This window comes from Convolutriloba macropyga, chromosome 8 (assembly GCF_964194025.1).
Source record: "Convolutriloba macropyga chromosome 8, txConMacr16.3, whole genome shotgun sequence".
Taxonomy (NCBI): Eukaryota; Metazoa; Xenacoelomorpha; order Acoela; family Convolutidae; genus Convolutriloba; species Convolutriloba macropyga.
Window position 1 is genome coordinate 63,607,764 of NC_134475.1, and position 15,244 is coordinate 63,623,007.

Here is a 15,244-nt window from a genome sequence, read left to right on the forward strand (position 1 = left end):
TCTGTCTAATCTGTTTCGGCCGCCCAGTGTTTGCTATGACCCCCACTAACACACTAACAAATTATAGGTTGTTGTACAGCACGTTACTATGTAAGGAAATAGCACGTGTGCCTGGGGTCATAAAAATTTATGCTCACTAAGCTGGGGGGGGGGGGGGGCAAAACAGAATAGATCTTACAAATTATATGTTGTTACATAGCACGTTACTATGTAAAAAATAGCACGTGCAACTTAGGGCGTAAAAAATATAAATCAACTAAGCTGGGGGGGGGGGGGGGGGGGGGGGGGTTCAGAACAGATCCAAGAAAAAATACGTGACTCTACAGAATGGAGGACAATTGGCCTTTATTTTTATTTTAATACGCACATTTTTGTGAAAAAAAGTCCGCCATTAATTCAAACATTGACTGCTTGTCAAAATCGAAACCAAGTTAAAGTCGTTTCAAGATATATTTATAGCAAAAGCAAAATTAATATCCAAATTATTATTGAACTGCAACTGTTAAAATTTATGACGATAGCGACGAGAAGAATCTGCAACTGCATTGATTGATGCAAAAAAAACCCGGATCTATTCTGCCCCCCATCAATGTTCTTTATGCCCCCCACCCCAACCCCAACCCAATACATCAATTACAATTTAGTTCTTGTTATATAGCACGTTACTATGTAGTCATTGTGGTCATATTAACCCCTGCTTAATGGTCATGAAACGTATAATAGAACATATAAAAACATAATTATTGGGTGGATCTTTCCGAGGACCTATTTTGTCCCAATGTCCCCCAGCGTTTCATTATTGACCCCAGTTATAAAAAATTCAGGTGTTTCAAACTAATTAAAACTACGTTAGGGGTTACATGTTCATCCAATAAACTTGGGGGTGATTTGCACGTGCTAGATGCTACATAAACACATCCCGTACTTCACGCCAAGTCAATATCAGTACTGGGCAAGTCTAATTCCAAGTCTAGGTATCAGTACTGATTCAGAGCTATGATCATAACAAATTTAAAGCTTGTCAGACTTGGACAAGACTTGGCAAGTCTAATTCCAAGTCTTGGCAGGCAAAAAACGTCCTAAGGTGTCAAAAGGCCGCAAAAACCAGGAAAACGCCTAAAAATGGCCAAAAAACGTCAAAAAAGCCAAAAAAAATGTCAAAAATACCCGGAAAAACGCCATCATGGGAATCTTCACAGTTGCACCCCATTTAAAAGTTTTGCCTCGTTTGGAAACGTTTGACATTTGGTTTTTCTGACAAAAGCAAAAATTTGGTGATTTCGGCTATTTTTGTGGCTGGAACGGCTAAAAAATGGCTGAAAACGGCCCAGAACACCTGAAATAACGTCAATTTGTGCTGAATAGGCCCCCAGGGTGCAATGATACTGTTTGGAATGACCCTGGCATCAATTTATAGCACCCCGGGAAACTGGCCAAAAATCAAAGCAAAAATTGTGCCACGTTGCGCTTTTTTTGAATTCGAAATTTTCAATCGAAATTTTTTGAAAAATTGGTTTTTAATTGGGAATCAACTTGCAAGTGTTACCCAAGTCTTGGCCAAGACTTTTCAAACTTGTAAGACTTGTTTTAAAACTTGCCCAGTACTCAAAAACTGAAAGATTTGGATTTAGACTTGCCCAGTACTGCTATAGAGTTGGAGTTCGGTACGGGATAATAGCGTACGGGTATTTCCCATTATAGCCACCCCCCATGAACTTATGGCCCCCCATTATGGTATGTTTACCATGATTGGGGGGTATATGTTATCGTACCATTAGGCCGGGGGGCTATAATCGGTGTAATGGCACAAAGTGTTGTGGGGCAATAACGGAAAAGATCCCATTTTTGTTTAAACTTTTGGATCTTTTGTGTTCGTCACCCCATCAAGACGCACGTGCCATTTTTTTACATAATGATCTACTAAGTAATGAAACGTGTTGTGTAACTGGGGGTGCATAACGAACTGGGAGGGGGCACAAACGGAAGAGATCCAAAAATTTATTCAAAACTGGGATTTTTCCCATTATAGCCCCCTTTTAATATAACCCCCATTAAGCTTAATTACTATGATTGGGGAGGAGCTATAGTTTATCTGACCACTAAGGTGTGCGTGTCTGTGTGTATGTGTGTGTGCGGTGAGTGTGTGTGTGTGTGTGTGTGTGTGTGTGTGTTTGTGTGCGGTGAGTGTGTGTGTGTGTGTGTGTTTGTGTGCGGTGAGTGTGTGTGTGTGTGTGTGTTTGTGTGCGGTGAGTGTGTGTGTGTGTGTGTGTGTGTGTGTGTGTGTTTGTGTCCGTGGGGGGGGGGGGGGAAAGACCCGTTTTTAAATAGTACGTGGTAAAAAGATCCCCCAATAATCATTTTTTTCACTTGGCAGACTTCTTCTATCTGAATCAAACGCAAAGAATAGAGCAACTAAGAAATAACTTCAAATTTGGGTGCATATATGAACCTCCACTGCTGTGTTTTACTTTTCACATGCTCAGTTTACGAGATGGTTGAACAGATTGCTGCTATTGTTGGTGGCCACAGGGCAACTGAAGTGCCCACATTTCTGCTACAGAGTCAGGTGTATGCACAATATGAACATTTTGCGATCACTTTTCCGTTTTTCTCCCACCTAACCCCCCACCCCCTCCAAGCTTAGATTAGTGTGAACGTTTTACTTGCACCCCCCCCCCCCCCCCGATGCACGTGCAATATTTTTACACTACTGTCTATGTAATAACACCTGCTCTGGTGTCTGTGTGTGTGTGTGTTTGTAGGGGGGGGGGGGGGGGGGGTGCATGCTGCATAACGTACTATTAACGTACTGGGGGACACAAGCGTCAAAGATCGGTCCAAATTTTGGATCTAATTTGGTTTTTCATGATCCTCGCTTACAAACTATGAGTCAGTGGGGTAGGAGAGTATGTATAACACCTTTGGTCTTCACTCATGATTGACAATAAACTCCTCCCGGGTTGTGCCTCCTCTAGTGTCCTCCAGGGATCCAGTGATACACTAACATTCCACTAAACGCTCGTTTCCGGCTACTTTCACTGGTGTTTCGCTAAAATTTCATATTTTTAGAAAATTTATATCGAAAATTTCGGATGACCCTAAAATTCAGTAGCGTGTCATGATTTTTGAATTTCTGGCTATGTAGCAATGCCAACTAAATAAACAATTTCCTTCTTTTATAAAAAAGACAAATGATGAAGTGATTGGGCCTCCAGAACGTTGTGATTGCTCAAAAAAACACACAGGCCTGAAAGCGGTTTTGGAGGATTGGGTTTTGCTGGAATATGGCAATATTTCACCCTGCAGAATTTTTTAAGATTGCTATTTGTAATTAAAATGGCTACCCATAGAGTGCCAGCCAAGAACATCTGGGAGGCATCCTGTATTATTCGTTGTAATACTTTTGATGTTGAACTCAAGTAAAATGACCCAATCATGAGACATGAACAAACTTTAAACAAAATTTATGGTGCTATCGTTGCATTGTTTATACATACGTGTTCTCAAAATTTAGGTTAAAAGAGCTCATGAACGTCTTTAGATGCAGCATTAGTGACCCTAACCGTTTATTAATATGATATTGCCTACAACAAGTGTGGCTAGGCTACTAGGTGACACAAAAGATAATATTAAAACCTCCAGAGACTACCAGCTTGGTGCATATGTTACTTTTTTCGTTTTTCCCCTTGCTCTTTTCTTCCAATCCCCTTTCGCCTATGGCGATGTGCTTTTCTTTTGGTTTGTGTGTGAAGCGTGCGTAACCCCCGCCTTTCTCTCTTTCGCTCCCTTTGTTTCACGCTTCAGCCCCACCCTTTTCTGTACCACCTCTCATGTGCTTGTGTTTTGCTGATGTTCTTAACTATAATTGTTTGCTTTCTTTTGCAGCGCAAAAACCCCAAGCACTTTCTGTGACCACTTTTGCACATTTTTTGATTTGTTATTTATACATGTTAGCCTTTGCAATTTCCGGGTCTCTCTTTTTTTGGAGGCTTGGAAATAGGTCTAATCCTATTCTCTAATCCTCAAAGAAGCCAAGGCCCATTCGGCAGCTAAGACATGTTTCCGGATCTTCTTGCAAGACAGTTACTTTGAAAGAGTCTTACAAGAAGGACTATTATCTTGCTAGAGTCTTACAAGATGGACGGTTATCTTACAAGATCTCGCAAGAATCTTGCAAGAATCTTGCAAGATCTTTCATGATAACCGTCCGTTTATGACTGGGGTTTTTTATGACCCGCAGATACAATTTATAAACTGATATCTCATAAGCTGAAATAGTTAAAATAGAAATTATATGCCCACTAAGCAGGGGGTGGTATCGAAATTTTTCTCACACCTGCCGTCCTTTACTATTTTCAAAAACATTGTTTAACAAGGACCCAGAAATTCATGCAATTTCATTCCAAAATGTTAGAAGCTTTAACTTTTTAACTTCAGTTTATTAATTCAAAATATTTTCTTAATTCAGTCCGCAAAATGTTTTATTAATTCAAAGTTACATCGGTTTCAAAATTTTTCAAACTTTTCTTTTTTATGTTCATTTGCACATTGTATATCAACAATTTCAATAGAAGATCTAAGCAGACTGACAACAGACACTGTAAGATCTACTTTGTTTCCCCACCCCATTGTTTTTCTGTCCGCCAATCACAATTTATTGTTAATAGCACGTTTTTATGTAAACAATAGCACATGTGCCTGGGGGAGTGAAAGTTATATGTCCACTATGCTGGGGTGCAAAACAGAATAGATCCAAAATGTATTCCGTTTTTTTGTTGAGGAAGAAAATGTTATTGTCTGTACCGTTAAAATTGATAAAATGGCTGCTCAGAAATTGATACAGCATTTGTCGCTGTTGAATTTTGCTATCAAACAGTTAACTTTTTTGTTAATGCAAAATTTTGAGAAATCTTTGAATTTTGATGTAGTTTGTTTTTTTTTCGAATCCCTTCTGAGTTAAGACAAACGAAAAACCCACAAAACATTACGTTTTATACCTCGGCTGCATACGTTAGTCTAGAATGTTTGTGAAATAGAGTGCTCAAATCATTATACGCAAACAAAGATTCTCGGGTCTCATTGTTACAACTTAGTTGCAACTTAATAGCAACGTAATCTGTTTGTAACAAAGCACATATAATGAAAAAATTGGATCTATTCTGTCCCCCCCCCCCAGCTTAGTGGACTTACAGTTTTTACGCCCTTAGTATCGTGCTATAACAACATTTGAAACTGGAGGCGTAAAAATACCCTGGGGGGAACATAATATATCCCAGAATAGATCTGATCCTTATATGAAATCTGTGAAGTTGCGAACCGGGATATTCTTTTTTTATAATGGCGTTAGGAAGGAGGTATGACGTATATGTTGTATGTGATCTGTAGTACTATGGTGGGCAAGTACATGACGGAAACTACATCTGTGGCTCTGGGATGTTCTATCCAGACTGGACTGTCACAGCTGCAAACTGCAACCCGCAATTATCTGGGAACGGAGGTACAATTACAACATTGTTCGCAATGTTTTTGCATGCCAAACGGAAGTGTGCATTACGACCCGTACCGTAAGTTCGGTGACAATCAGTACCGAATCAGATTAATTTCAGAGAAATTTCAAGTTTTGGTGCTGATTCAGAAGAATTTCAGAACCAACTGTGAGATAACTTTCAATATTCCTCTGAATTAGAAGATGATTCAGAATGAATCAATGATTAGCTCTGAAACAAACAAATTCAGTACAAAATGTGACCTGAATTAGACTCTGACTCCCAAGTTGAGACTAGATGATTATCTTGCAAGATATTACAAGAAAAATTTGCATGACGATGTATCGCTTTTCATAATTCGGATCTGTTCTGTTTTGTCCCCCGCCCCCCAGCTTAGTAGGTTTTTATCTTTTACGCCCCCCAGGCGCACGTGCTATTTTTTACATAGTAACGTGCTATATAACAACATAATTTGTAATTGGAGGTGTAAAAAAACTGGGGGGAGGGGCAATATAGAATATATCCAAAAATTTGTAAAACTGAGAAGGTAGTTGAAACAATTTCGTAATAGCCCAATGTTTTCTTTCTGATAAAAATTGTTACTACAACTCATCTAGTGTTAAAGCTCATCTAATATCTGAATGTTTTCTTGGATAATACTATTCGCTCCCAGAATATTTTAGTGAATTTTTCTTGGGTTGTAATATCCTCGCTTGTTTCCTTATATGAATAAAAATTTATTTTTAATAGCCGCCCTCATCTTCTCAGCCGGCTATTATAGCGCTCCTATTTTTTATTACAATTCAAAGATTTTGAATTGTATTGGGGCGCTGTCTTTTTTTAAGCTCTGTTCACACACTTTTATGATTTTTGAAGTCAAATTGGAGTAGTGATTTTGGTCACGCCGAAACAGGAAGTGGAGCGAAAAAACGAGTGATTTTGCGGCGTTAAATTTTTTCGCTCTAAATTTAAAGTAGAGTGAGAAAACGGTGTTTGAACAAAAATTCGCTTTCTCGCCAGTGATTTTTTGTTCACATGCGGCAATTTCACTTTGATTTTTGCTGTTTTTTCGGTTTATTGGGTCAGATTTTTTCTAAATGCTTTTCCCAATCCATTCATAGTCAATTCTGGGTCTAGGTTTCCGTTTAGTCAATGAAAATTCTTTGAATTGTACGTCAGGACTTGTCCTGCTATGTTTTTTTTACTTCGTCGATTTTTTTTCGCTTTACCCATTTTGCCGCTTTTTCAGCATTTTGCGTGAAACCTTTTGACTTCTCTAGGCTAGTTTCTCTCTTCTCTCATTCTGCTCAAAGTCTTTTTAAACAGCAGCTGCTCAGCAAAGCAATTCAAAATGAAGAGAGTCAGTATAAAAAAATCAAAGTCAGAAATAGAAACGGGATAAACCCATAAAGCCCAGTTTTAGATGCCCGGTACTTGAACTTTGTTCTCATATGTTTTAGTTACTATCTATAATGTTTATTGGTAGTGATACTAGACCTTGTAGCCTCTCACTGAGAGACAGGAGTTTGTTATATTACGAAATGACATCAAAATAAATCGCACTTAAAAATGTTTTTATACAAAAATCCATTTTTGTTGATATTTTCTTTTCTTTCAATCCCAATCAACGGGAATCAACGGCGGCTATTTTCCGGCAATCTGCCGGGCATGTTCGATAAAAATTGTGAAACAATTATAGCCAATATATCAAATTCAATAGAAAACTTGAAATCCAGGATTAGGTCTGAGTTACTGAACCAAAAATTTTACTACTTGTCTACTGCACCTTTTGAAGCCCGGATGTTGGTCATCGGGCCGCACATCATTAAAAAAGTTTCAAATCGTGAATTATCGCTAAATTATCCTCGTCTTCCTTTGATAATACATACGACTAACCCTCTCATTTTACGCATACAGTAATAATTGCTGGAAGACAGCACGCGGGTCGAGGCCAAATGATTAAAAGGTCAGCACTTGCAAGTCGAACGGTTAACTTGTAAGAACTTGCAAGTTTTTGGAAGAAAACTTGCAAGCTGTAACGGCTGCTCTCCTATCAAAGTCAAGGAAAACTTTACACCGCCCAGTTCGTTTCAGCGGTTTCAAATCTGTCCGGATATTGTGTTTTTGCAGTTTACTTTTGAGAACTGTATTATCCGCTATACTGTAGATTACCGTTGCATTACTTGTTGCACAATAATTTCAAATAAATAATTGATCAGCCTTGCTGAATAACAAACTTGTTTCAAACAATTAAATTTTGTTTGAGTTTTGGTTAATAATTCAAATAATGATTCGAAAATGCAAAACCCCTTATGTGCAGCTCGAGGTAACTATCATAGCGACTGTTTAGGGTAAACATTTTCCATATCGCAATGTTTTAATGTTCTGGGCGACCTTTTCCCGATAATCAAAGTTAACAAATGTAACCAAATTCGCACTTTGTGCTTTTCAGCGCACTCAATTGCTCAATAACGCAATTTGTGAACTATGCTAGGCTTCGTTAAAGCCAGTAAGAGAAACTGACTTTATGCTTTGCACAAAGTTTCTCTTACCTAGGAACTTTGTTCCTCAGAAAGAAAGTTTGGAGAATATCAAAGTTAATTCTCTTTTCACAAGTCAAAGTAAAGTTAAAACAGTACAATCACTAATATGATCTACAGAAACAAGACACGATGACAAATAATTTACCCCTCAAGAAAGTTTGCTTCAATACGCACTGTATAACAGTTTGATAAGACAAAATTAACAAGTTTCAACTGATTTTTTGGTAGCTTTTTCAAGCTCCTTTTATGCTGCTAGTTGCGTGGATTTACATGTCAAATTCAACTATTGATTGGTTGTAGATAATAATGTCGACAGAATGTGAACACTTTTCCATAACTTCACTTTTTCAGTGTAAATTTGATGTCATGGGAAATTTGTTAACCATGTAGAAGTTTTGTCGAATATTCTGTATCAATAACAGGTTGATTCGCAATCCAATCGCAAAGAATCTGATGCAATACTGTTAGGTCGTAGTATTGTTTTGCTGGTGGTTGAGGTAGTTCGAGTTTGAGTTTTACTTCATGAATGACGATTGTGTTCTAATAATAGTTGCTAAATATAAATGTTGAACAAAATGAACAAATCCGTATGACTTCAATAGAATGTAGCATTAAATTTTGCTTGTCACGCTATTCTAGCTTTAAGGCTTGAAATGACCTTGAAGCGCTGTTCAGATTGATTTCTGAGATGTTAAGCTCAGCCGCAATGTCGCCGGACCTGTTTTCCATCGCGAAAACATCTTTTCCAGGTAGTACTGGGGCGAGCTTCACTACTGGTCTCTTGTACACTCCGTCGTTCGTTCGAACTATAGCTGATCGAATCACACCATCAGACCAATCGATGGTCTCCGCAACTCAACCTAGATTGTAATATCCACGCTTATCGCTTTCTCCGATCAACCAAACGAGATCGCCTTCTTTAAGGGTTTCGTTCGCCGTAGATCGCCATTTTTGCCGATTATTCAGAGTTGGCAGGTATTCTTTACGAAGTCTGTCCCATATGAGATTTGCATAGTCTTGAGTTTGTCGAAAGAGCTTTCGATGATCAACAATTTCTTCTGCGCACGGTAGAGAGGGTAAGCAAACGTTCTTGTTACCAAGCAAGAAGTGATTGGGGGTCAATGCTTCTAAGTCATTAGCATCTGAACTGACTGTAGTCAAAAGTCTTGCGTTCAATGTCTGCTCAACAATACACATCGTTGTTGAAAGAACGTCCTCGGTGACTGTTCTGTTCCCCAACGCTGCATACATTGCTTTCTTGCAACTTCTCACCAACCGCTCCCCTACTCCTCCAAAGTGAGGTGCTGCGGGTGGGTTGAACTTCCATCTGATTCCTCGTTGAATTAGATGTTCTTCGATCCTTTCTTTGTTCCATGCCGCAACGTACTCTGCAAACTCTTTTTCAGCTCTAACAAAATTTGTCCCGTTGTCGCTGATGATCGTATTCGGTTTGCCTCTTCGAGCAATAAATCTCATTATTGCATTGAGACAACTGTCAGTGTCCAACTTAGGTAAAACTTCTATACGCACCGCTCTCATAGTTAGACAAGTAAACAGACAACACCATCGCTTTTCGTTTCTGCGCCCATTATTCACAAGGAAAGGGCCAAAGTAGTCAACTCTAACATTTGTAAAGGCTGTTGAAGCATCTAACCGCTCTTCGGGTAGATCTGCCATGACTGGTGCTATCGTTTGTGCTCTACCTTTTCTGCAGGTAACGCACTTGTTCTTCATTGATCTTAAGGCTTTCCGTATGCCTAGGATCCAAATCTTTTGCTGAACAATGTTTCTTACATGCTCAGTGCCCTCGTGTTGATTGTCCTTGTGCTCGTTTCGCAAGAATAATTCAACCACATGATGTTCCCAATGTAGCAAAATTGGATGCTTTACATTGAAGTCCAATTGACTTTTGCCTATTCTGCCTTTGTCTCGAATAAGTCCTTCTTCATCTATAAAGGGTGAGAATTGTAGAGTTTTGCTGCCTTTTGGAAATTCCTTTTCAGCTTTGAGAGAATTCATCTCTTCACCAAACTGTTATTGCTGTAGTAAATTGAAGATTGTTGCTTTTGCTTTTTCTTTTTCTTTAATGCTGACTACAATTGTTGCTGCTTTGTGTTTGTTCAATGCTCGCTGTACGTATGCCACTGTATTTACTAGTCTCTTAAAGTTACTGAATCGTTCCCACTTAATAACAGTCTTCTTCTCTTCAGTCTGTATCATGAAGACTGATGAGGGTATATTCTCTTCATCTGATGCAAAGATTAGGTGATTCACTTGCTCTGGCCACTGGCTTTCTGGTTGTTTCAGCCAGGCCGGCCCAGTGAGCCACTCGCTTCTCTTGAGTTCCTCAATGTTGATTGCTCTGTTGCCAATGTCCGCTGGGTTGTTGATACCGCTGACATGTTTCCACTGTGAAACATCAGTTGTATCTAGCTTTTCAGCCACTCGATTGGCCACAAACACTTGTTGTTTACGATGGGAACTGTGTATCCACTGCAATACTGTAGTTGAGTCTGACCAAAAGCTGCTACTGTTTATCTTCATTTCGTGTTCCTTGACTATCTGTTCCTTCAACCTCACTGCCGTGACTGCAGCTTGCAATTCCAATCGTGGTATTGAAAGATGCCTCATCGGTGGCACTCTGCATTTTCCAATGACGATTGCTAAGTTAACTGAGTATTCTTTTGGTTGTGAACGTAGATAGGCTACTGCACACATCGTGTCTTCTGATGCGTCAGCAAATACATGAAGTTCGGCTTTATCCCTCTCTTTTTTGAAGTACCTTCTATCGGTGCTTGTTTCAGCCACTATTGGAAGTTGTTCTTTCCATCTCAAGAATTCTTCTTCTTCACTAGGCTCCACTCCGTTGTCCCAATAATGTCCATTCTTAGTCCAGATGCCTTTCAGAAGTCGTCTCATATGAACATTGAACGGAGGAGCAAACAATCCGATCGGGTCGAATACTGAAGATACCAGTGACAGATTCTTTCTCTGTGTTATAGGGGTTTCCACTTCCTTGTTGGTACCTCTACACACTTGAAGGCTTTCATCAGTAACGGTCCACTGTAGTCCTAGCACCGAAGATCCCTCCGTACTGGGTTCCAGTTCTACTTGCTTCGTGTTGCTGATTGACTTCAAGTCTTCTGGAATTGCTTCGGTAACTGCATCATGGTTGCTTATCCACTTCTCCATTTCAAATCCATGTTGTGAGAGAAGAAGTTGTAGTTGGTTGAAAACTTCAATTGCTTCTTCCGGGGTTTCTACTGATTTGATGAATTCGTCCATGTAGAAGTTGTTTTGTATTGCCTTTGCTGCAATCGGATACTCTTTTTCGTTGTCCAGTCCCACTCGCTTGAGAGCATAGTTTGCACAAGTTGGAGAACTTTTAGCTCCAAATACGTTACGCTGATATTCGTATATCTGAACAGGTTCGTTAGTTCTTGGACGCCATAAGAATCTCAAACAACTTCTATCCTGTTAGGGAACTTGCACTTGTAGAAACATCGATTCGATGTCAGCTGTCAGGGCTATTGGTCCTTCACGGAATCTGAATATTGTTCCAATCAACCCATGTAGCAGATCAGGTCCTGCTAGTAGCTTATCATTTAGGCAAAGATCTTTGTACTTTGATGCGGCATTGCAAACACGTCTTACTTTGCCAGGCTTGTTCGGGTTTAGCACTGGATGGTGTGGCAAATACCATTCTTTCCCGATGGTGCCTTTCACCTGGGACTCGTCCAATATCTTTACGAATCCACTTTCTACATCTGTATCTATTGACTGTTAATACGAACTCTTCAAGTTTGGGTCCCTTTGGAATCTTCGCTCCAGTGAGTAAAGCTGACCCAGGGCCGAGCTGTAGTTGTTCGGTAGGTTTGGCTCTGGTTCACTCCACAGCATTCCTACTTCGTACCGCTCGCCTGTGAACATCGCCATACTCTCTAGCATCTTCTGTGCCTGCAGTTCCTTCTTTGACTGACTGACGACGTTGATTTTGGAAGCATAGGTTTCTATGTCCCACCAGGTTTGAATATTCTCTGCCACTTTCATATCTTCAGTGAAGTCGAAATGACAAACATTTTGTCTTCTTTTGCCCATCATGGGACTACTGACTACTCATCCTAGCTCTGTTAGGACGGCGAAAAGTTCACTTCGTGTTCCTATCTTGTAGTCCAATGGGCGTTGTAGTTCATAAGCATCTTGACCAAGGATGATGCCAACTTCCATCAAGTTGAAGCTTTTGTTGGGTAGAACACTCAAGTGATTGAAGCTTTGCTTCAACTTGTTGTAGATGTAGTTTGTGTTTCCCAGGGAGATTGATGGGTGTGCAAACGTTTCGATTGAATGCAACTTTGAATGTAGTCCCTTTATTTTGAGAGGAATCTCTTCTGTCTTCAGATCCTTCGTTCCGTGTATGCCAGCTATGTTGAGCGTCAGCTCGGTGCCTTGGGCCCGTAACTTCTCTTGCACACTTTGATCGATGAATGAAAACGTTGATCCACTATCGAGGAAAGCATATGTGTTCAGCCTGTTGCCACCGCTCTGTATTGAGACAGGAACTATCTGAAGAAAGCTTGTAACTTCGTTACTCTGACTGATTGTTGCTGCGCTAACGTTGACTGCGTGATTGCCCTCGTCCATTTGGTTTTCTGAGTATAGCAATCGGTTGTGCTTCTTGATGCATCCATTGATGCCGCACGCATTGACTTTACAATCTTTGATTGCATGTCTTTACAATCTTTGATTGCACTTTGCCTAGACATCCGTAACATAAGCGTTGCTTTCTCACTGCTGCGTACGATCAATCACACTCATGTTCCTGAATAGTGGACAGTTCCATATTTTATGAGTGCCATCAGCTAGCGGACAATGATCACTTTGACTTTGCTTCGTTTCTTTCACGTTGGAACTTGCACTGAAGTTCGACGTTTTCGAGAACCGTTCGCCTCTATTTGTGCTTCTTCGGTCTTCTTCTCTTCGCTCTCCCTTGAAAGCTGAAAACCCTTCGTGCACGAATGCTATCCTTGATAGCCAATTTTCAAACATATTCAGATCAGGCCAATCTTCATCTTTATCATCAACATAGAACCACCACTTCTCTTTGAGAACTTGGGGAAGCCTATCTACGGCCATATACAGTGTCGAGCTTGATTGCAGATCACCAATCTGCTTGTACTCTTTGAGCACATTCACAAAGTTCGAAACAATAACTGAGAAACTGATCAGACCTGTTGAGTCGTGTGGTTTCACCTGACTTGCTTTGCAATGACTCTCCAGTTGTGCATCAATGATCACATGAGGCCTTCCAAATTTCCTCTCCAGAATGCTCCATGCAGCACCATAGAACTGTCCAGAATAGACCATTCCAGAGATTGCTGACCTTGCCTTGCCTGTCAGTAGAGTCTTCAGATGGCTCATCTTCTCTCAGTCTTGTATTGGTCGTTTACACTGTAGCAATGAAAATACTAGACCACTCCGGCCATTCGAGAGGGTTTCCGTCGAAGTTGTTCAACTTCAGCTTTGGTAGGCTACTACTACCTGAATAGCCAGTGTTGTATCGTAATAGACCAGCTCTGGGTGAAACGTCTCGGTCTTCAACACTTGAGGATCGGTCTCGTGAACTGCGATATCGTGAGAAGTGACTTTGCCTATCCACTTCAGGGGTTACTTCGAAGCGAGCTGTTGATCGATCTGGTGTTAGAAGGTTGTCGATTCTGCTGGCCCAGTCAGAGACATCTCTCTTCGTGGGAGTCCAGTTGAAGGGTGATTTGTCTCGAGCACTGGTTGATTGGGAACGAGCATCATCGTTCTCTAATGCTCTTCTCTTCACTTTTCTCTAGCTCGCGCTCTTCCTCCAGTAGTTGATGCTTGGTTTCCAGTTCCTTCATTTGCATTTCCAGCTCTAGCCTCCTCCGCTCAAACCGTGCTTGTTCCAATCGCATCTTGGTTTCGAATTCGATATCGAATTTTTTCATCCTTTCCTCTCGCCTTTGCTTTGCTGAAGATGCCTCCGAAACATTCTCCGTCTCTTGGACGCTTGATGTTGCTCCGTTTTGCACTGTTTGAGCAACTGGGTTGTCCGTTGGGTAGTTGTTGTTGCCCTCGCTGTCGTTCCTTGCTTAGGTTGCGTTGCTTTGCTCTGCATCCATTTCTGGTTGCGTGCCTTTGCTTATATATGCAAGCCGATGATAGTCCAAACTTGCTTTGCACTTTCTTGCTTCTTTCAGATGTTCATCAACGAAATTTGCTTGGTAGGGCACAAGCTTGTTTTGACGCTGCAGTTGCTTGGGTATTTCTTCCTCTAGGAGGTGGACAGTCTGTTGATAGAGGACCTTTAATTTGTTGGGTCGATCTGAGTCTTCAATTATTTTGTAGCCAAGACTTCTTTTAGTGTTAACTTCTTCCACTAACTCTTGAAGCTTCTTATCGTACCTGTGAGCTGTTTATTGAAGCTCCTCTCTGCTGGTTGTGCTTGGATTGCTTGGTTGCTGTTTGCTTTGCTGGTTCCTTTTAAGCGAGGTCAACTCTTCAACGTGTTGTGTGAATTGCACTCGCACCTTTCGCTCTGCCTCACTGGCGTTGCGCTGTTGATTCGTTTGATTTTCTTTGGGGGGTGCATTTGGCACTCTCTTCATCAAATTGGACAGCAGTTTGCCTTCCACTGTCCGGGTCGGTGGACCAAATGTAACGGCTGCTCTCCTATCAAGGTCATGGAAAACTTTACGCCGCCCAGTTCGTTTCAGCGGTTTCAAATCTGACCGGATAGTGTAATTTTGCAGTTAACTTTTGTGAACTGTATTATCCGCTATACTGTTGATTACCGTTGCATTACTTGTTGCTCAAAAATTTCAAATAACTAATTGATCAGCCTTGCTGAATAATAAACTTGTTTCAAACAATTAAATTTTGTTTGAGTTTTGGTTAATAACTCAAATTATGATTCGAAAATGCAAAACTCCTTATGTGCAGCTCTAAGTAACTATCATAGCGACTGTTTAGGGTAAACAATTTCTATCTCGCTATGTTTTAATGTTCTGGGCGACCTTTTCCCGATAATCAAAACTAACAAATGTAACCAAATTCGCACTTTAATCAAAGTTAACAAATGTAACCAAATTCGCACTTTGTGCTTTTTAGCGCGCTCAATTGCTCAAAAACGCAATTTGTGAACTATTCTAGGCTTCGTTAAAGCCAGTAAGAGAAACTGACTTTATG

General features: G+C 40.5%; 1 protein-coding gene across 1 annotated transcript in view; it reads left to right on the forward strand.

Moving 5' to 3' along the window:
* The first annotated feature begins 2,380 nt into the window (after positions 1-2,380).
* LOC142345135 (uncharacterized) overlaps positions 2,381-15,244 on the forward strand; it is a 32,713-nt gene continuing 19,849 nt past the window's right edge. The window contains exons 1-2 of the mRNA XM_075397222.1: positions 2,381-2,566; positions 5,386-5,497. Of these exons, the coding sequence (XP_075253337.1) occupies positions 2,444-2,566; positions 5,386-5,497 (235 nt within the window). The 5' untranslated portion in view covers positions 2,381-2,443. The remainder of the gene's footprint in view (positions 2,567-5,385; positions 5,498-15,244) is intronic.